The sequence below is a fragment of the Halichoerus grypus genome, chromosome 11, assembly GCF_964656455.1.
Source record: "Halichoerus grypus chromosome 11, mHalGry1.hap1.1, whole genome shotgun sequence".
Lineage (NCBI taxonomy): Eukaryota > Metazoa > Chordata > Mammalia > Carnivora > Phocidae > Halichoerus > Halichoerus grypus.
In genome coordinates, this window is record NC_135722.1 from 110674077 (window position 1) to 110695937 (window position 21861).

At 48.4% G+C, this 21861-nt stretch overlaps 1 protein-coding gene across 1 annotated transcript; it reads left to right on the top strand.

The window, feature by feature from the left end:
- The first annotated feature begins 7824 nt into the window (after positions 1–7824).
- LOC118520453 (interstitial collagenase-like) lies at positions 7825–14852 on the top strand. The gene is made up of 10 exons (XM_036068517.2): positions 7825–8087; positions 8506–8750; positions 8844–8992; positions 9224–9349; positions 10114–10269; positions 10433–10550; positions 11802–11935; positions 12451–12613; positions 13432–13535; positions 13703–14852. Exons 1-10 carry the CDS (start codon positions 7983–7985, stop codon positions 13810–13812), a joined length of 1410 nt encoding a protein of 469 aa, XP_035924410.1. The 5' UTR covers positions 7825–7982; the 3' UTR covers positions 13813–14852.
- The last annotated feature ends 7009 nt before the right edge of the window (positions 14853–21861 follow it).

Genomic DNA, 21861 nt, shown 5'->3' on the forward strand with positions numbered 1-21861 from the left:
CTCGTGCTGATGTTCCCCACCTCGCAGCCCTCTCACCTTCTCACCTGCCGAAGACCAGTCATTCCTCAAAGCCTGGATCATTGTCCACCTTGTCCGTGATAGCCTCCCACACAAAACTAACTCCTGACAGGGATTTGGTAAGTCTTGGGATCAGTTTAAGCAAAACCAATTTCTTAGAGCAAGAAACTCTTCCAGATGTGAGTGCTGAGGAGGAGATTCAGCCCAGCGGGCAAAACACACATCCAAGGGGGCATAAAGCTGGGGCCAGTCACCGTGGAGTCAAGCTGATGAGATCTGAGGATGGGTCAGTGGAGAGCCCCGCAGGTGGGGGTAACACTGCAATACTGGGAAATCCAGGCAGGGAGATAGATTTCGACCCCACAGCAGGACAAGACCAGCACTGGGGTCGGTGGGTGAGGATTCCCAGTGGACGTGCAGTGGTTCAGGGAATCGGAAGAAGTATGCCTTCGCCTAGAGGGAAGGACCAAGGGATTCTGGCTTTGGGGAGACAGAGGACTGCTGAGGTTGCAAACAGGCTGGGACTCGTCAGTAAATCGCTGTAGGGTGGTGGGAATGAGAAGGGAGAGAATGGAAGTGAATACAGTCTGAGTGAGTTTGGAAGGAGATCCCCCCGCACCCCGCCTGGCCCCAGATGAGAACGTAGCCCAGCCAGGGCCTTGGGATTGTCTGCAAGAACCTAGCTAAGCCGTAGCCAGACTCTCGCACCACAGAAACTAAAACAACAAACTAAAATAAGTAATGTATTAACCCCTAAGTTTGTGGTAATTTTAAAACCAGCAGCGCATATCTAACACAGTGAGTGACGTCAGGTGGAGTTATAGGAAGGTAGCGAGTATCCAGATAATTCAGGTCAAAATCCAGTTGTGCTGCGGGTCTGAAGGCAGAACCCGCGTACCCCTTTGGGAGCTCACTGTTTGCCAGCGACACCGTTCACGTACGACTGTGTCCAGCGTGAGCTTTAAGGCACATGTTTGGAGTAGGGAAAACTGGTCAATGAAGCCCTTAGGCGGTTCGGGGCATCTTCCCCTTTCTCGTCCTGCATTTTACTGGCCTCCTTATCAGGCACCAAGCGGCACTATCACACAGCACTCGGAGTCGTTAAGGAAATTACGAATGATAACAAGTTCGGTGTGTTTGAGTTATAAATGTCCCTCTCTTGCTATCGACAATTATTAGAGTACATGTGTTAAATACACCTGTGGGGAGAAATAGGAGAGTCCGAGCCAAACGGGGAGAGAACGAGGAGAGGGATGAGAGACAGTGAGACAGGAAGGGGGTCAGGGAGAGAGAGAGACAGAGGGAGGGACAGAGAAAAGAGAAGGGGAAGCATGGAGGTCGTTAAGAACAGTGTGGCCAAGAGCGCGTGAGCCATGTTGGAAACGCACAGACATGATCCAGCCCTGAGCCGACCAGCGAGAAGTCTGACTTGGTGGAGGACTGAGGTGACATCGTGCAGGACCGCAGCTGGAAGTGACCCACGAAGCGACCTTGGGGTCAGGAGGGGAGAGCAGCCTGAGAGCAGTTTCATCCCAACCCTGGCGTGAGACGCAAAACCTGGCAGGAGGTCTTTATGCCTCAAATATGAGGGACAAGAGCGGCAAGCTGGTCCCCCTATGAAGCCAGCCCCGAGCGCTCTCCTCGTGGGGACAGAGGGGCTTGCCTGAGCTTGCTCCTGGAGGCTGGATGGCAGTTCTGCCTGCTCAGCTCCTGCGCCCCAAGAGCTCACTCACCTCACAGACCCTGTGAGGTCTGCTGCAGCAGACTGGGGACACCACGGACACACCTCTGTGCTCCCAGACTTTACACGCCCCAGAGGGGGACAGAGAAGTGAGCGGCCTGGCTGATTTGGTACCATTTGGCGCTTCGGCCATAATGGGGAAGCGATGCTGTGGGGTCACCTAGAAGAGGCTCCGTCCCAACATCCAATACTGAAAAGTCCCTGGAGGCCACCAAGGGGAACAAACATCTAAGGGGAAAATCCCAGAGCAAGAATTGAGGAGGCTCAGGATGAGAGAAAGGAGAGCTTGGGGAGCTGCTTAGACCTGGTGCCCTAAATCAGGGCTTCTCACACCACCTGCAGGAAAGAACCCAGTTCTTAGATTTTCAATAGATTACAGGCCACTGTGTTTGTAAAATAGAATAAAAGGAATTACTAGGAAAAGGAAATGACAAAGACTTTAAGAGGGCCCAACTGTTACATTCCGTGGTTCTCTAGACCCAAGTTGCTTGTCTTCCTGCTGAAGTGTGGACTCGTTCTCATTTCCTGGGCTGCTTCGCGATAGGACAGGGACCGACCGGCACGTGGGCCAGCAGGAGCGACGCCTGGGACAGCATGACCTGCGGTGTACGAGTGGAGACAGGCGGGGGGCGGGGGGGCCTCAGGGAAGCCTCCAGCCGGAGCACTTTCTGGGGGGAGCCGGCACGCAGACTCTTGAAAGCCAGGTCTGGAAATGACCCGTGCACCTGACTCGGTGGTCACTGTGGAGCTTCCACACCCCGAACCATTAGCCCCAAGCGACTATTCTGACAGAGACAGCGGGCTCCTGGCAATGGGGACCAGGGGGCGGGGGGGGCTGGAAGAACCGATGGAGAAACTCAGTTTCCCTTTCTGCCGCTTCTTCAAAGAACTTGCTTATCGGGTGTGGTGCGAATCTCTACGGACTGACAATTAGCCCTCTTCTAGTTCAGTTTGATGGATAGGATTAAAAACATAAGCAGAAGCTCCAACACACCCCAGAGGCTCTCCCCACACCTCTCCCCCTGGCTCTCCATCGGCCTCCTCGCACTTCAGGTCTCCGCTCGGAGCTGCGTCTCCCAGATGCCTTGCACCTCATGCCCCAGGGCTCCCGAAACACTTCTCACACTCCGCTGTGACTCCTGCCTCCCATTTATCCCGTACCAGGCTGCAGCCTTCTTCAGCTGTTTACCACTCTGTCCTCCTCAGGGGCGCAATGATGGGCATGAAGCGGGTGGTCAGTAGGTGATTGCTGAGTGAAGCAGAAATGGGTCGGTAATCCTGGGGAGGAAAGGACGTGGGACCTTGGAGCGGAGAGTGGGAATTACCGGCCATAGGTCAGGAGCGGGAGGGTGTCCTGGGGGCAGGGGATGGTGTGAGCAATAGCACAGAGCTGTTAGAGGGATGCCATGCTTGGGGACTCCGAAGATGCCTGGTTAGACTCAAGAAAAGAATAGGCCCCTTTGATGTACATTTTGGAGATAACCTTTTGAAGCATTCCACTTGTCGACTTATAATGAAGAGCATGAAATTTTGTTCAGTATATGAAACAATTGAGTTAAAAGTCTCCACAAAGTTCATGTCACACATGACTTTATGTTTTTCATGATTCATTTGCCACATTCATTCATTTGTTCATTCAATAATCATTCAATCACAGCATCAAATGCATTTTTTTGAGCCAGCAAAATGTAAATTGGAAGAGAAGGTCCTCAGCTAGGAAGCACACTGGAGTCCCCTCTACTATTACATGTCTTCAGTAACCTGGGAGGCACACGTTATGTTAGCCCGTGTGCAGGGGAAGGAATGACCGGGCCTCTGAAAGATGTAATCAAGGGAGATTTTCCATTATTTATTCCTATATAACAAAAAAACACTCTAAAACCTAAGGGCTTAAAAGGACAATCCCTCATGGTTCTGTGGGTTGACTGCTTCCAGCTCCCCCATTCTTGCTCAGGCTCTGATTGTCCTCAGATGATGACTGGGGCTGGGGACATAGACCTGATCTCTCCAAGGCTGGGGGGGTGGCGCGGAGAGGGGCAGGAATGCATTTGCTTATCTGCCACATTGATACTTGGATTCGTACCAACTTGGTCCCTGCAAAGTCAGCAGGAAACACAGCTGTTTGGGGGAGAGTCCTTGGACTTGATAAGTGATAGATCACTTATATCTGAAGCTGATTTGTATATGTACCGGTAAGCTTTTCTAACAAGATTAAAGGGGTGGTATTGCACTGTCATTAGTAAAACCACAAGTTTGATTATGCAAGATACATGACTTGGGGCACAGTTTATCTCTCTTAGAATCTCGCTGGTGTAGCAATTATTCTTAGACTTGTATTCGGCTCACGGTGGTGATGATCACAAGCAAGAAACACCTGACCACATGGCTCTTTCTTGCACAAGGCTCCCAAATTTAGGGAAGACATGATTCAGAGTGCAGTTTGTAATGTGGATTCGGCTAAAAATATTTTTTGTTTTGTCTCACGGCAGAAACAATTTAAGAGTCACATTTCCTTTAAGAAGTTGAAACCTGCTTTGAATGATCTCACCTGCCCCTCAGTCACTTCCAGGCTGTTTTCTTTCAAGAAAACAACTTAGCATTTCTGGATCTGTTTCCCTTCTGTCATGTGAGAACGTTTCATTAAGTTACTTTCTAGCAGAGGTCTTTCAATTCTAGGAAGAATCAGCTCTCACTGAGCAATGTATTTCAATGTGACAAGCATTGATAAATACACATGATTGCACTTAATTCTCCCAAGAGAACATTTCTGGGAGATATTATTCTTATTATCCCTGTTCTCCAGCAAAGGATCCAATCTCCAGCCAAGTCCTCCTAGTGGGTCTGTAAGCTGATAAAACCATATTTAATAATGATCTATCGTCTATCTCTCCATCCATCTATCTTTCCTCCACAACTCACTCAGAAGCCAAGATGTCTGCATTGTTCCCTGATTCATACTTAGAGCTTGGTTGCCTGTTTTGGGGCCCAGAGACCTGAGTCCCAGACCCTCCCCCACTACGTTCTGTCTGCACACTCAGGCACGCCTCCGAATTCCTGTGAGGAGCTGGTTTCCTCTTCTATCCAACACTCCACAGGATTGTTGCAAAGACAAGTTTAAGCTCATTTCGTAAAGGGGGTGAAGCCCTACAGTTGCTAAATATTGTTCTTTTCCTCCAGAAGTTGACTAATTGAAGAAAAATCAATCTCTTTTCAATGGGCTTTCTTCTCTTTCTTCCCTGCCTCATTCGTATCCCCTCTAATCGTAACAGAAACTTTCTGGGATCAAACTTGCCCTTCACACTGCCACTGCTCTGTCTCTCTTCCCTTCTTCACACCTCTTTCTTTTTTTGGCAAGGAGAGCTTATAGTCACTCCTGCCACGGCCCAGCTGCCGCTTAGGACAAGACCCGTAAGAGCGGACCAAATGCAGGAACACACGAAAGGGATGGTTGTTTCAGGTTCAATTTGTAAAAATGCTTGACTGTCTGATTAGATTCTGTTTATTTTACTTTCTTTGGGGTGAATAATTACTTAAAACATCCTAGAAAGAGCAGGAGTGGGTGTTGAGGGGATGTTTCGAGCGCAACGCCCGTACTTAAGGACTGGTACCCCCCGCCAAGGTCATTTCCTTTCAGGTTTGACTCCACACTTTGTTTGTTTACATGCCAGGAACGTCTCCTCTCTGGTGTAATTCATGAAATAATCGGGAAGATGTCCGCACTGTGGCACGTCAGTCACTGAGAGTGCGGTCCTCATGCGAGCCAAACTTCTCGCAAGGGTGGCTCTTCCCTAAGGAGTCTGAACCTAAATGCTGAGGTGTAGTTCAGCGGGGAGAGCGAGAACCTGGCTTCCTCGGCCCCCGCCCCCTGCACGGGGTCTGAGATGTGCGAGGGTGCTCAGGGCAGATCTTCGTCATGCTGCAATCCAGACGATGACTTGCTTGCTTGTGTGTCTCTAAAGTGTGTTTATTTCCTGCCTTTAGTCCTTTTTCTGTGAATCAGGTTCAGATTATGAAACAGATTATGTTCTGTTTTGCTGAATTTGCCTCTGCTTTGGACAAAGAGGAATTTTCACATGAAGCAAAACCTACGCGATTCTTAGGCACTGTATTTTTATTTTCCTAGGTTATTCATGCCTCAGTCCTCATTTATTATAAGGCCCACTAGTTTGACCTGTTGCTTTTCTTCAATAAATCAACTCTTGGTCAGCTCTTTTCTTTAATTCGTCAACCTGTGGAACCGTGGGGCGTGCAAGGGAGCCCACTCTGGGGACCCAGGGGCCACTGTCTGGCACCAGTCCCTGGTTCAGGAAAACCAGAGCGGGATGGTAGTTCAAGCGGTAAAATCTATTCTGCTAGAGTCATTGCAACAGAGGAAAGAATCTAGCACGAGGCTCACTTCTGAATATAGTGTGGGAAAGTGGCCGTGTGTAGCTGAAGAGCTGGGTGGGGGTCCGTGGATGGAAAATGCTACAGGAAGCGTCAAGGTTCAGGGGAGATTCTGGCTAGACCAACTTGGCAGGATTCTTGCTGAGCGCAGACTGGGGTGATGAGACACTGAGAGATGGCAAGGGTTTAGTTAGTTTAGTTAGTTTCCCTCTAAACTGACTTAGCAAGGTTCCTGGCCGGTGTGGGCCCCCAAATTGATGGGACGCAAGGTAATGTCAGGGTCACTGCTTGGAGAGCAGAGATTTACAAAGCCCACGGAACACTGTGAAACTGAATTGCCTTGGAAGGAAAGAAGAGAGACACCTGCCAAAGACGAAGGAGCAGAAGAATCCACCATGAATATCCCGTCTACTTTGCACGCCAGGTTCATGGTGTCAGGGAAGGCAGTTTGCCTGTGAGAAGGGAGAAGCCATCGGGCTAGAGCACTGGAGGCCCAGAAGATGTGTGTTTGTAGTACAGAGATACTAACCAGGTTTCCATGGATATCTGTGCTTAGGAGGAGGTTGGGTGTTTAAAGGGATTGCATCATAAAAAGAAGAAAAATAAGATCAAAGTGGGGTATGAGATCTGGCCAACACCCAGGAGGAGGAATGAAGGTTAAGGAAGGTCAGGAAACACAGGGTGCCTGGGGTCTCCAGGGAGATTAATGTCTCTGTCTTCTCTGCAACTGGGGCACTTTGTACCAATCTCTTACAGCACAAACACTGACTGACCCATTTCATGCGATATGAAAGAATAAGTAATTGTAGTCCAGTCCCACGCATTAAATGTGTTCGGTCAGCCAGGAGAAGCCTACGGCTGAGAAATGAACCTCAGCCGCGGGTCTTTCGGGCATGGCCTTACCTGGGACCTCTGCACAGCTATCCTTCCGGGTCCCAGGAACCAGACAAAGCAGGGTTGAAACTGAGTGATGAATTATAACACCTGCCTGTGGCCCAGGCAGCTCTCTCATCAACAATGTCACTTCAAGCTGATTCGTGATTTAGACAGTGCGTGATCGTTATAAAAACAAATTATATCAAGAAGCTTAAAAAAGCAGGAGGAGGGGCGCCTGGGTGGCTCAGTCAGTTAAGCATCCAACTTTTGGTTCCAGCTCAGGTCATGATCTCAGGGTCCTGAGATGAGCCCCACGTTCGACTCTGCGCTCAGGGAGGAGTCTGCTTGTCCCTCTCCCTCTGCTCCCCCCTCCTTCTCTCTCTCTTTCAAATAAATAAATAAAATCTTAAAAAAAAAAAAAAAAGCAGGAGGAAATCCTTTGCAAATGGAGAAGCCAGTGATCCCTAGAGCCAGTCGTGGGGGGTAGAAGTGAAGGAGCAGAAGACACACTGACAGCCAGTCTTCCCTCACCCAGGAGCAATGCAGGACCGGCAGAATTAAGCAGCGAAATCCAATCGTTTCAAAGTCCATGGACTGTCCTGTAAGTTGTACATTATAGTGTAGATAGTGAGGCTCTTAAGATAGCACAAAATTAATATGAGAAAACAACTATGTGGGATGAGGCGTGTCTCTTTGTGGATGTCCTGTTTGATCATAATCATAAGATTGCAAAGAGAAGAAAAGATTCAAGATTAATCTACTTTATGTCATAATTTTTGAAAGCTGAGACCACACATTGCAAAAAAGGGGGTGTGAATCTTCTTGTCAGAGGTGAATCAGATAGCCTTTGTTTTTCTGGGGATGCCCCGGGACCGCACATAAAGCAGGGCTGCACCCGAAACCTGCCCAGGAGGTACGGAGACACTGGACGCCGTGGGCAGAGAAGGAAAGCGAAGACAGCATGCCCAGCCTTCCCGTTCTGCTAGTGCTGGTCTGGGGCGTGGGGTCCCATGGCTTCCCTGCAGCGACCTCAGGAACGCGAGAGCAGGACGAGGAGGTGGTCCAGGTAAACGCTGAATTTCACACCCCACAAAGGTAGGAGCATTACGTTCTCATTTTTCCAACGTCAAAGGGTAGAAGCGCAAGCGAGCGTGGGATCCATTCTAGGGTAACTAGAACATAACAAAAACAAAAATCTACTTAACCACCCATGGACTTTCCTTCAGAGACAGAGGTAGAGGGATCCACAGAGAGAGGGAGCCCTGACCACCTTCACACCGACTTCCCGGGAAAGCTAGACTTAGCCACCACGCCAACAGTAAGCCTATGGAATCACTGCATTTGCAGACAGGATTTTTCCTCTTTGCACGAAATCTTCAAGACAAAAGAACTTCTCTGTCACCACAGTGAAATCCTGAAGGTTCTCAGGAAGAAATAAGAAAGATTTCATGTCCTGTGTTTCACATTTTTTTTCTCTTTATCAGAACTACCTGCAGAACTACTACAACCTGAAGAGTGACGGGAAGCAAATCGTAAGGCAGAGGAACAGCAGTTTGGTGACTGAGAAGCTGAAGCAAATGCAGGAGTTCTTTGGGCTGAAGGTGACCGGGAAGATAGATGCCGACACCCTGAATCTGATGAAGCAGCCCAGATGTGGGGTGCCCGACGTGGCTCAGTACGCCGTCGCTGATAGGACCCTCCGATGGGAGCACACACACCTGACCTACAGGTAACCAGACCGAGCACCAGAGCAAGGGCGCTCTTTCCCAGCGGAGCCGTAAGCAATGGGGTCCGACGTGTCTCTGTTTTTTTCCATTTTAAGGATTGAAAATTACACACCAGATTTGCCAAGAGCGGACGTGGACAGTGCCATTGAGAAAGCCTTTCAACTCTGGAGTAATGTCTCGCCCCTGACCTTCACCAAGGTCTTTGAGGGGCAAGCGGACATAATGATATCCTTTGTCTGGAGAGGTAAGCTCTTCTTGTCTCCTAAAACCATACGGAACTTCACCTCCCCCCACGCCCAGACTGGCTCCACGGTGCTGAGGGAGGGGTGTTCCTAACGGGCTGTTGATTTTACCGGCCAAAGAAGAGAAGCATCATAGATGAAGAATGCCTTCGGGCTCCTTGTCACTGTTCTCTCCCCTCTGGGGGAAGCAGGATAGAAACGGGAATTTGCCTTTGCCGCACTGTTTCTCACAGATCACGGTGACAACTCCCCCTTCGGTGGACCTGGAAACGTTCTTGCTCATGCCTTCCTACCAGGAAGAGACATTGGAGGAGATATTCATTTTGATGAAGAAAAAACATGGACCAATGATTTCAGAAGTGAGTTCACCAGTTTTTCCTGTTTCCCTTTCATGGGTCCATGTTTTATCTAAAAGAATGCCTTCAGGAAAGTGAGCCAAGTTTTTGATCAGCCTTAAATATTTTAATAAACATAAGCTTTTATTAAAACTATAATTGCTTAAAAAGGTAATGGTAACTCTTTTGTGTCCATTTATTTAAAAATGTAAGGTAATATTATTTCTCCAAGTAATTTTTACCAACAAAATATGGTACGCGGAAAATAGGATGTTTTAAGTCACCTTGTTGCGTATACAATCCTATACCAAAATTTTAAAATGGTTATTTTTGGTAAAGTGATTTTGGAGAATTTTTCTTGGTACTTTCCTATATTATCTAAATTTTCATACTGGGCATAATATAATATTTATGAGCAGGAAAAAATAATAAATGTTAATAGAATACTATTATTCCTCTAGAGTATACCACTTTCTACCTTATTTTATGGTATTTATTGATCAATGGGATTTTTCTGTGTTGGCTGACTTCATCCAAGAATCATACTAGCCCCAATCTCAGAAATTCAGACTTTAACCAGCCTACCCAGAATTATTAAAGCCCTCTCCTTTCTTTGATTAAACGTACATACACACAGATACCCCACGAAGACATAAACCACCAAAAACACACCAAACTTGCACAAAGCCAACAGTAACGCTGTTGTAGTTTGGAAACGTCTCTTTCCTTCTCGGGTTCCTCAGAAGTGCATTCCAGGAACTGCAAACACGTTTTGTTGCTGTTTTTAGATTTCAACTTGCTCCAAGTCGCAGCACATGAAGTGGGCCATTCCCTTGGACTGTTGCATGATAACGACATTGGTTCCTTGATGTTCCCCAGCTACAACTACTATGGGGATGTCCTGCTGTCTCAGAAGGACATCGATGCCATCCAGGCCCTCTACGGTGAGCACAAAGCACCTTGGGCCGGCGACTGGGGGTCTATATGTGGGGTTCAATAAATAGCTATTAGCTGTGTCCTTTAAGAAAGAGCCTGCATTCTAAGTGCTTTTGTGTTAGCATAATACACCAACTTCACCTGACTTCAGAACTTGTATTTATGTTTTAGGACCTTCCAAAAATCCCATCCAGCCAAGAGAACCACAAGTACCACGAGCCTGTGATAGCAAGTTAACATTTGACGCTATCACCAAAGTTCATGGAGAATTATTCTTCTTTAAAAACAGGTAAAAAGGGGGGGGGAGGGGCGGAGCACCTGGGTGGCTCAGTCGTTAAGCGTCTGCCTTCGGTTCAGGTCGTGATCCCAGGGTCCTGGGATCGAGCCCCGCCTCGGGCTACCTGCTCAGGGGGGAGTCTGCTTCTCCCTCTGCCTGCCGCTTCCGCTGCTTGTGCTCGCTCTCTCACTCTCTTGTGTGTCAAATAAATAAATAAAACCTTTAAAAAAAAAAGGTAAAACAAAGAAATTACCATGAACACTGATTTATGTTTTTAAAGTGTTCTGATATTTTGTTGAATGTTCTATATGTTTCTTTAGTAATATATTTTTAATTTGTAATTTTAATAATTGTGCATTTACATGAAATGATTTATTCTTCAAAAACTTATGTCACAGAGAAGGGGCGCCTGGCTGGCTCAGCTGGGAGAACACATGACTCTCAATCTCAGGGTCATGAATTCAGGCCCCATGCTGGGTGTAGAAATTATTTTAAAAGAAAAAGAAGAAAAAAATTTTTATCACAGGTAAGTCCTTCAGTCGCCAGAAACTTGATGGAGCAAAAGGCCTTGCAAGACCCCCACTCTACTGCTGACATACAAATCTGTGGAGTTGGGCAGACAGACAGAATTCTTGTTGAAGACCACAGGCTTGTCAGTAATGGAGCAAGAAATGGTCTTCCAATTCCTTTCACATCTCATGACCAGGATGAGAAACATGCCAGTGAGTTAGAACCTGAGTACCACTGCTCGGATCTGATGTCTACACCAGGCCTGGGGCAGTGTGGCCTGCAGCCCAGGAAGGAAGGCCCAGCACGCTCCTGGGGCCCGCCGAGCTCAGTAGCTGAGAGGCATTTTAGGGCCTGTGTTTCCGAAGCCGAGGGCGACTTCGGCGACGGGGTGTGAGCGTGGACCGTGTCTGCTGAGGGGTGAGAGGGAGGACCCTGCCCTTGCACGTGGCCTCTGGTCCTTCCCAAGGCTGGTGGCTTGCTGTGTGCTTGCGTCTGGTCTCTGCGGTCCTGGAAGCAGTCCGCCAGCCCGTGCACAAGTGTGTGCTGTCTCTTACCCGGTCTGGTCGGAGCAGCTCCGTTAGCCTCCGTTTCTTGTCTGCTTCCTGGGGGATTTCTGGGTGACGAGCCATCATGTAGGGAAGGGCCCGGCACGTGACCCCTCGGTGCGTGAGACTCGTGTCCGGGGAGAAGACATGCTGGACATCAACCAGAGACTTGCCGCCAGCTAGGATCGGGCCCCTTCTTTCAAATCAGGTTCTTCCTACGCACGACTCCCTCCGACGAAAGAGCGGATCTCGGTGTCATTGCTGACTTCTGGCAATCGCTGTCCCGGGGAGTTGACGCTGCTTACGGCGTTGTTAACAGAGATGAAGTCTTCTTTTTTAAAGGTAGAGCTTCTGGGGGTTTTTTTTGTCAATGTTTCTATGAGTCCCATTTTCATCAGGTTCTTTGGCTGAGAATTAAGGGGGCCGTTTAAGTCAAGAATCTTGAAGCAGATCTAACACACATGCAGTGAAAATCAGGAGGATTTATGCACATATGAAGTTCCACACTGCCTTTCTGTGGGGTGGTGGCATGTGGTTGCGCAGATACCCCGGCGAACACATACAAAATCCTCCGTCAGGGCCCAGCCCAGCCAAGAGCCGAGAGGTGCCGTCCAGTGAGTCGCTAACCACAGGAGAGTGTGTGGCCCGGCTGCCCGACCACATGCAGCCCCACACATGCCCTGTGCCGCTGGGGGAGGGAGCCCACTCCACTCCGGAGAGATGCTCGGCTCAGGGGCACCTCACTGGGGAATAAAACTCTGCACGCGCCCCTCATGAGCGCAAGTCTGGAGGGAAGCCTGCCGACTGTCCTCCAGAGTCCCAGGCAAAGTTTTCATGGTCGATTTTTTGGTTGACAGGTAGTAAATACTGGGCCTTTAATGGGGATCAGATGGTGCAAGGCTACCCCAAGAACATCTACCACTCCTTGGGCTTCCCACAGAAGGTAAAGAAAATTGATGCCGCTGTTCACGAGGATGAAACTGGGAAGACGTACTTCTTTGTTGCCAACGAGTATTGGAGGTAACGACAGACCCTTGGGATTCAGAATCAGATCACTCAGGGGAAGGAGAGTTGTCTTTTAAAATTATTCTCAGGGCGCCTGGGTGGCTCAGTGGGTTAAGCATCTGCCTTCGGCTCAGGTCATGATCTCAGGGTCCTGGGATCGAGTCCCGCATCGGGCTCCCTGCTCAGTGGGGGGTCTGCTTCTCTCTCTCCCTCTGCCGCTCCCCACCCCCACTTGTACTCTCTCACACACACACAAATAAATAAAATCTATAAAATTATTCTCAAACTGTGCCGAACCTCCATCCTTCAGTGGTGAACGGGCACAGCCAGACCGAGCATCCGTGAGTCCCCTACCTGGTATCATCTTGCCATGTCTGTCCTTGGAAGGCAATGGACTTGTAGGATGGAGTTTTAAAAGGAGATTAAAAGCAGGAGCATCCAAAAGGAACCTTATTTCCCACAGTATTTCTCCTTGATAGGGCAGACAGTGGAGTCCGAGAGAAAATTTGAATCACATATTTAGAGTTGGTGCCACTCTAGGAAGGGTCTAGTGGGTTCCAGTCTCCCATAACCCTGTTGAACTGGGACCCTTTCTAGTTAAAAGCTCCTATCATTTTCATGCTGGTGATGTGCCCACTCAGAACTATTTAAAGCAGTTGTCGGTTTCCTACAAAATGAAAATAAAGGTAGCCCCCACCTCTCAGATTTATAGCAAAGACTAAATGATCTGTACACTCAGACTACTCAGAACAATGACTTAACGCTTAATATTGAGTGTTATTTATTGTTATTAATCACATATTCTGATTTTTCTAATAATTCTTTTTTACCAGGTATGATGAAAATACACGGTCTATGGATACAGGTTTTCCCAAAGAGATAGCTCATGGGTTTCCTGGAATTGGCAAAAAAGTTGATGCTGTCTTCCAAGAGGGAGGTAAAGACCGTCCAGTTTCTCCATTTTTCCACCATAGAAATGACACACGGGCTGTTCCTTAGACATGAAATCAAATTGCATGTGTGAAAATGTATATTTTTTTCAAGAGTTCATGTGTAATATCACTATTTGTCTAATATTGTCACTATCTTTCATCTTATTTCTAGGATTTTTCTATTTCTTTCATGGAAAAAGGCAGTACAAATTTGATCCTAAAACAAAGCGAATTTTGACTCTCCTGAAAATGAACAGCTGGTTCAACTGCAAAAATAAATGATGATTGACTATCACAAAGGAGAAAAGAAAAGAAATATACTTCTAATGAGCTCTGGGGAGGTGTTTTTCTGAGGACCCACCAGATACTTCGGTATTTTATTTTCATCTCTTGGCAATATTGAGACACAGACATATGAGTACCATCTTGTTTAACCTCAATCTGAAGATAGTCTGTGTTAATGAGACTGTGCTGTTTCACAAACTTTCACAATTTAGCTTCAAGTGAGTGCTGAGGTCATAATTCATCCTTAGGCTTAAGTAGGGAAAAGCTTTTTGTCACTATTCTATGCCATTTTAGGTGATTATACTTCTCATAATAACCACATTCTCCAATGTTTTGTCTCTAGGTCAGGCAAATTCACAATGCAAGTATGTGGGAAGATAGGATGTACAGAATTTCAAGTACTTCCCATGGCATATGCATCACATAAAGGGAAGGGGCTGGTTATTGGCCTTCCTCTCTTGTTTTGATTTCAAGCTAAGCCTTTCAGTCAAATACGGAAGGGACTGGGGCGCCTGGCTGGCTCAGGTGTAGCGCACACGATTCTGGATCTTAGGGCTGTGAGTTGAAGCCCCACGTTGGGCACAGAGCTTACTTTTAAAAAAATAAAAATGAGCAGGTTTTAAAAACAATAATGATAAGGGAAGAGATTTATTGAGCTTTGGCTAGGGCTCCTGGTGGAAGCACTAGGTTAAAACTTCTCAGCTATTCTTCTAGCTAACTTCATAAAGTTAGGAGCTTATCCCTGATTATTAGCATGATGGGTCTTGTCCCCCACGGAGGTGCCGTACAGAACACCTGGGGTGGGTTTCAGGTTACATTGTGCAGGTGTAAGTTTGCGGAGCCTAGCTATTGCTGCTGAGAAAGGATCAGTATGATGCAAGTTGCCTTTTTTGTTCAAATTATTTCTCATAGGTTTTCTGGTGGAGCTCTGTGGTTAAGAGTACCTTGATTTTATAATGTGTATTGTTGTGTTTTTTTTTTTTTTCTGTTTACCATGATAATAAACGCACACTCAGAAACTCTGGGCAAGATGCCAAGCCAGCTGTGGGCTCCTTCCTTTCAACGAAAGCTGCAGAAGTAAGGGGAGGTGGGTGCATCCTAGAATCAGACACGAACAGGGAGAACACTTGAGTGGGCAGAAGGACCCAGCTGGCATGGGGGGAGGCATCCTGTATGGGAGAGGCCCAGCGGCCTCCAAGGGGGCCAGGCTCTGGAAGCACATTCTGCTGGTGTTCCTTCTCTCCCACACGTTGCGTGGCAGACCTGGCGGCAGCAGGACCGCGAGAGACAAGGGATAAGGTCAGGGCAGTGACCCCCATCTCACACACTGCAAAAGCTCAGGTCCCTACAAGGTCCCTCAAGCTCTGCCACCTTTGTGCCTCCTTCTCTCGTATTCTCCCCCTTGGTGGCTTCATTCCACGGCGGTGGCTTCTTTGCTGTTTTCCAGCACGTGAGATATATTCGGACCTCAGCCCTTTTCCCTGAGGTTCCCTCAGATGTTTGCATGGTTCCGTCCTGCACATTTTCTCCGGCTTTGCTCAGATGTCCTTCTTCGTGAGACCTTCGCTGGCTTTCTCTTTCAGTATTACCACGTCCGCCTCCCCTCCACACAGACATAAACATATTTGCGATTGTCCTACACAACTCTGCAGTTATCCCGTAGCCCCTAACACCTTTCTAACATGGTCTATAATCCCTCATCACCTCTGCTGTTCACCGCCTGTCTGCCCTCTTCAGTGGAGGCTCCCTGAGAACAAGGGGCCATAGTTTGGGTTCGACTTTATTGTTGTTTTGTGTTGTTTGTCTGACTTACTGATATAATTCAAGAACCAAGTAAGGGCTCAAAAAATTAATAAGCTAATACAGAACTGATGCAGGATGCCAGCAAACCTGGGAAGTCAATAACAAGGTGTGTCATCAGCTTGACCAGCAATTGGAGGCCTCCAGCCTTCCGTCCTCCCCAGCCCGGATCCTGGAGAATCAGACATAATAGCAGCCCCCAGAAATGCTCAGAGCCTGAGACAGAATTTCTGAGTGGTTCCTGAGGGGGAGGACCCGCTGATGAGGATAAGAAATGAGAGCAGTTTGTGCAGACTTTCTCACCAAACACGCTGCCCCAAGCGGCTTCAATTCTATCTCCGTCCAGTTCACAGAGAACAAGCCAGGATCTGCAGAGGCTAGGGAACCTGCCAGTTTCATGGAAACATTTGTAATACATATATCCGACAAAGGACTTTGACCCAGTATATATAAAAAGTTCCTGCAAATCAATAATAACATGACAAATAATCCAATTAAAAATGCACAGAAGTCTTAAATCAAACTAGTCATAAAGTTATAAATGGCCAATAAACACATAGAAAAGTACTTATCATTAGTTATCAAAAAAATAAAATTCTTATAAGGTATTATTATGAAACCACTAAATGCATTCATATTAATGACTGACAACACCAAATGAGGAGCTAGAATATTTGTACCTCTCATATGATATGGAAGTTGCCCACAAAGTTAAATGTTTTACCTACTCTCCTCTGCACATTCTCCTGGACTAAATGAAAATACAAACATATAAGAAGCTTGTTTAAGAAGGTTCATGGCTTTATGCATGGTAGCCCAAATCTGGAAATGATACATTCATACAATACAATATTATAGAAAAATGAGAGTGAATGATCTACTAGTACACACAACAGCGTAGATTAATCTGAAAACCATTATTCCACACAAAAGGGTACATTCTCTTGATTCCATTTATATGAACTTCATGATTAGGAAAAGTAATCTACAGGGAAAGAAATCAGAACAGTGGTTGGCTCTGAGGAAGCAATAGGGTTGGGTGAAAAAGAGCACAGAGAACTTTCTAGGGTGATGGAAATGTTCTAGTTCTTCATGAGGTGTGGGTTACATGAGCATGTATATCTGTAAAATTCACTGAATTATGCATGTAAGGTTTGTACACTTCACTGTATGTAATATCTCAAAAATATATAAATGAAATAGAAACTAACAGAAAAAGGAAGTTTTATTCATTATATAACTACTAAAACAATTAAAAACAGTGGTTTACAAATCTTCCCAGAAACACTGGCCTAGATAGTTTTACTCATTTGTTTTGTCAGAAGTTCCTTTCACGGAATAGATCATTCCAATCTTGTGTAAACTCTTCCAGAGAAAACAGTGTATAGTCTACTATGAGCACATATGGGGAAGCTTTAGTGACAGTCCTATTAATACTTCAACTAAGAGAAGCCTGCCTACTTCACTGATACTTGGTCCACACAGTCCTGGAATTCTGGCCAAAAAGCAGGACAAGAGAAATAAAGAAAAAGAAGGTAAAAATAACATCAGGTGAAAGGGTAAAAAGGGAAGGGTCCAAATTACCATTATTGGTAGACAATTCGGTCACTTACCTAGAAAAGCCCAAAAGAATCAACTCTTCGGACAGGACAGACATTTCAGTGTTTCCAAATATAACATCAACATACCAAAATCATGTTTTGATTCATATTTTGAAATCATTTATATTCCTCTACACTCACAATCTTGCTACAGCAAAATCTATGATCTATGTAGGAAATAATCTAGCGAAAACAGAACAAGACCTCAATAAATAAAGTTTTCAGACCCTATTAAAGATAAAGGAGAAAAACTGAACACTGTATCCATGTATGGAAAGACCTAATACTCTAAAGATGACAATTTCCCCCAAGTTCATTTATAAATGTAATGAAACTTCAATTAAACCCCAATGGGATTATTTAGGGAACTTGAAACGCTGATTTTGAAGTTTTTACGAAGGAACTAATACACACAAGGAGCTAAGAGTTTTGACAAAGAGCAAGGACAGAGGGGGTCCCAGCAGACATGAAGCCATGTCACCGAGCCATGGTGACACCAGGGCATGGAGCTGATAACGAAGCAGAGACAGACGCTAATGGAACCGAGTACGAGTCCAGAAACATGTCCTCGGTAGGACAGAGGTGGAATCACAAATTAGAAGGAAGAACATGGATTATCAAATAATGGCTTCGAGAAAACTTGCATGCTATGTGGGAAAATAAAGCCGGGTTCTAGCTCTCCATGAGGTGTTTGTGATTTCTACTCTTCACCACGTGTTTCCAGGTCTTCACCTGTGGGACACACAGAAGGATCACACTTTCTAGCCCAGGGCAGTGGTTTGCGGCCAGACCACTAGTTATGGACAGTGAATTGTGAGTGGAGGTAACGTGTGGCTCTTCTGGGCTAAAACATTCACTTGCTTTAAAAACCCTAAACATTCTAAAAATACAGCAGAAATCCTTTGTAATCTTACCACCTGACAATAAGCACCATTAACACTTTGGGTCATACACTTCTGATATTTTAATGCTTATGTTTTCCTCTATAAATATGAAAATACACTGTACACAATTTTTATCGCCCAGATTTTCCACATAGCAAATGTCATGATATTAAGTAGTCTCTCTATTGTATTAAGTGAAAAAGGACGTCTTGGCCACCAAGTATGTGGATGCCCCGTTTTAGGCGTTTTGGATTCATTGGCAAAATAGTGTGAGCTGTGTTCATGGGGTTCACATTTCTGCTCAGGGAAGACAGATAAAGAGTAAATACAATTTAGAAGCAAAGTACGTGGGAAGATGCCAGTGTTATGGGGGATCGCACAGGCTAAGGGGAATGAAGTGACGGGGAGGGGGCGGGAACCCATCTCTAGCATCAGCAGCAGTCAGGTTAGTGCTCACTGACAAGGTGTCCCTCGAGGGGACGCCCGGGGGACGCCCGGGGAGGAGCGGGGCAGGGCACCCGGACGGCTGAGGAAGAGTGCTCCAGCAGAGGTCGTTAGCCAGGGTGGAGGCCCCAAGATACGGCATGCCCCACGGGGGCAAGGAGAACCCAGGGGGCGGTGCGGCTCCCCCTGCGTGGGTGGCGCCAAGCGCAGGAACGGAGGGAAGAGAGGGGCCTGAGCAGGAAGGTCCTCGGAGGCCGTTGTCCGGATATGCCCGGTGCTGTGTCCAACACTGGAGAGAAGCAAGGAGACAGGCAGGAGGGCCGTTGTCCTGGCCACGGCGGCTGGCGGCTCAGGACCACCTTCCTTCCATTCTCTGCGCAAACACCAGCCTTCTTGCAGGTGCGACGGGGCCCCCTTCCTGTTGACGGCGGGTAGTCAGCAAGTCTTCAACTGTTCTGTTTTTCCTTCTATTTCCACAGCAAACTGTGACGCGTCTGGACTTTGGGGAGTGTCCTCCCTGGCAGAGGAGGTCCACCTGCCATCCCTCAGCCCCTGAACTCCTTGAGAAGCTGCCCTGCAGGGAGAAGCCGTGTGCCTGTGCGCGGTCCTGTGGCCTCCAGACGGGTGTCAGCCGCGGTGGGACACGCCGTGCGTGAAGCCCGTCCAACGACACGGGGCCTGTCCGTGACCTTCTAAAACTGGGACCCGCCTGGGGACAGTAAGAAGATGCTCTTTGGCGGAAGGAGGACAACCCTGTGGCCGCTCGGGCAAATGTCTCACTCTGTGTCCTCGCCTACAGTAAACTGCACTTCGGTGAGCTCTGGCCGGGTGCGATGCCCAGCTGTCCCACGAAGCTGCCTTGTTGGATCCCTGGCCCAGCCTCCCTAAACGAGCTGGTGGCCAGGGTGGTTTCTGCTCAGGCGGCCGGCCAGCCACACAGCTGCCCACGCGGACCCCGGGCGCCCCCTCCTGGCCTCGCCCGGCCCGGCCCAGCAGCAGCTCAGCACCGGCAGGTCCCAGCCTCCCAGGACGTGGGTCAGGCCTGGATGCCCGCGAGCCCAGCCTCGGGGCGCCTGAGTTGACACTGGGGGACACCAGCCCCGGACACCTCCCCTGCAACTAGGAACGGGCTTTCATCTGGAAGAACACCTGTACGGAGACATCAAAATGCTGACAGTGGTCACCTCCCCAGGAGGCCGTGGAGGGAGGTGGGCGTCGGGGGCATCCCATTCACTCGTCGTCCTTCTGAGTGCTTGCAGTTGCTCTCTTTTTCACAGAAAAGGGTGTAGTCCTGTATTACTAGACTCTTAAATGATGTTCAGAGTAAGTCTTGGAAGAGCACATCATTTAGGAACTGCCTCTCTAGAGCCCACGGCTGTCCTGCCAGGGAGTCTCACAGCCGTCGGTCAGGCTGCTGGTCCGCACCGCGTGCGGGCTGTGCGCTGGGCGTCCCTGGGACGTGGGTGACGTTGCTCCCGCCAGGTGACACTTGGGGAAACCGAGGCTTCAGGATGTGCAGCGAGTTGTTCAGGGCCTCACAGCGGTAAGTGGTTCCTCGGGGACGTGAACCTGAGGCACAGAGACCAAGGAACTTGTCCAAGGTCAAGAAAAGGGCACTGAGGGGTGAAAGTTCAAGCCCAGGTCTCCAGACCTCAGCCCCACACGCGAAAGAGAAAGTGGCCACCTGTGAGGGCCCACAGGTGGCCACCTCAGGCTTCTCCATCCCCGAGCACTAGGCAGTCTCACCCGGGAATCTGGGAGAAGGAAGACTCAGAATATTCCTAGGGTGACCTCAGTGTAACATTTAAACCAGCAGCTCCTGGGGTGAAAAGTCAACTCCAGTCTATGACTTTGTTGAGCTTTAACGGAAATAGCTTCAGAGTTGGAGTTACAAAACCAAACCTGGGTCCCCAAATCCTCTTACATTACCCACCTGTTAGCTGTGTGACCTTGAATCATTCACTTAACCTCTCTGATCCTGTTTCTGCTTTAGACTTAGGAGATTTACATGAAAGTGACTTCACAAAGGCACTCAGGACAACACCTGACTTATAACGGGTGTTGAGTGACTATTCAAGCAATACATTCTCAGCACTGAAAGTCAGAATGAGGACCAGAGTACGTGCAGACCCACAGATCCTCAGGTGCAATCACTCCGCACACTTACGGACCACCCCCTCCCTTCCCATTGAGAATGACTGTCTGTAGGAGGCAGAATAATGGCCCCAAGATGCCCACGTCCTGTTCCCTGCAGTCTGTGAATATGTTACTTCATGCGGCGAAGGAGACTTTACAGGTACGACGAAGGTGAAGGCTCTGGAGATGGGGAGAGTGGAATGGATTATCCAGGTGCGCCCAATCCAATCACACGAGTCCTTAAACGTGGAGACCCTTGTGGGCTGCAATCAGGGCCGCGCGTGACGTGGGGAGACGCGCGGAGAGACCAACCTCGCTGGCTTTGCCGCTAGAGGAAGGGGCTGCAGCCCGGCCACACCGGCCGCCGTGGACGCTGGAAACAGCAGGGAGGTGGGTTCTCCCCTGGAGCCCGCAGAATCGTGAGCTAACCGTGATCTAACCGTGAGCCGGGAGCTAACCATGAGCCGGGAGCTAACCGTGATCTAACCGTGAGCCGGGAGCTAACCGTGAGCCAGGATCTAACTGTGAGCCGTGAACCAACGCTGTCTTGTCTCAAAGCCACTAAGCTTGTGGCAGCTTGTTAGCGCCGCCATCGGAAGCTCGTGCCCTGGACTGGCCAGGCATAAGGGCGTGTGTGTGCTGTTTTTCTGCTATTTCAGGTTAAAAAGAAAAGTAAGCTGGGAAGCGTTAGCCGAGGCGAGGGAGAACAGGGTCGGGCGGGGACCCTGCGGTGTGGGCAGGAATCATTCGGAGGACTTCTCGGTGCGGGTGGGACAGGCGTGGTGAGGAGCAGGTGCGTGGCGTATAACGAGGATGGGTTCTGGCGTCGAAACACCGAGAGGTGCGTGGACCCACCACAGGGCGCTCACAGGGCTCTGGGAGGACGGACGCAACAGCAGACTGTCCGCCTGAGGGGACAGGTAAGGTCCTCTTGGTATTGCTGGGCGGGAGGCTCGACCGTCGGGAGGGGAGCAGATTTAGAAAACACAAGGCTCAGAAACCAGAACAACGAGAAATCGCAGCCACAGGCCAGGGGGACGGGTTGGGGGGCGGAGAGAATTTTGGCAAATTCCCTGGGCAGCGTCCTGTCTCCAGGAGCACCGAGCAGCCTGGCATGGAGACGGCCATCGTTCCTGGTCTGTCATCGGGCGTCCCTGTCAGGCTGGCTCGTGGACAGCCAC

What these genes read in the sequence shown, in the direction of transcription:
- LOC118520453 (XM_036068517.2), top strand. Translation starts at nt 7,983, where the DNA reads ATGCCCAGCCTTCCCGTTCTGCTAGTGCTGGTCTGGGGCGTGGGGTCC. An exon ending in GATATCCTTTGTCTGGAGAG is followed by an intron (nt 8,993 to 9,223) that starts GTAAGCTCTTCT and finishes TGTTTCTCACAG; the next exon opens with ATCACGGTGACAACTCCCCC. An exon ending in TGAAGTCTTCTTTTTTAAAG is followed by an intron (nt 11,936 to 12,450) that starts GTAGAGCTTCTG and finishes TTTGGTTGACAG; the next exon opens with GTAGTAAATACTGGGCCTTT.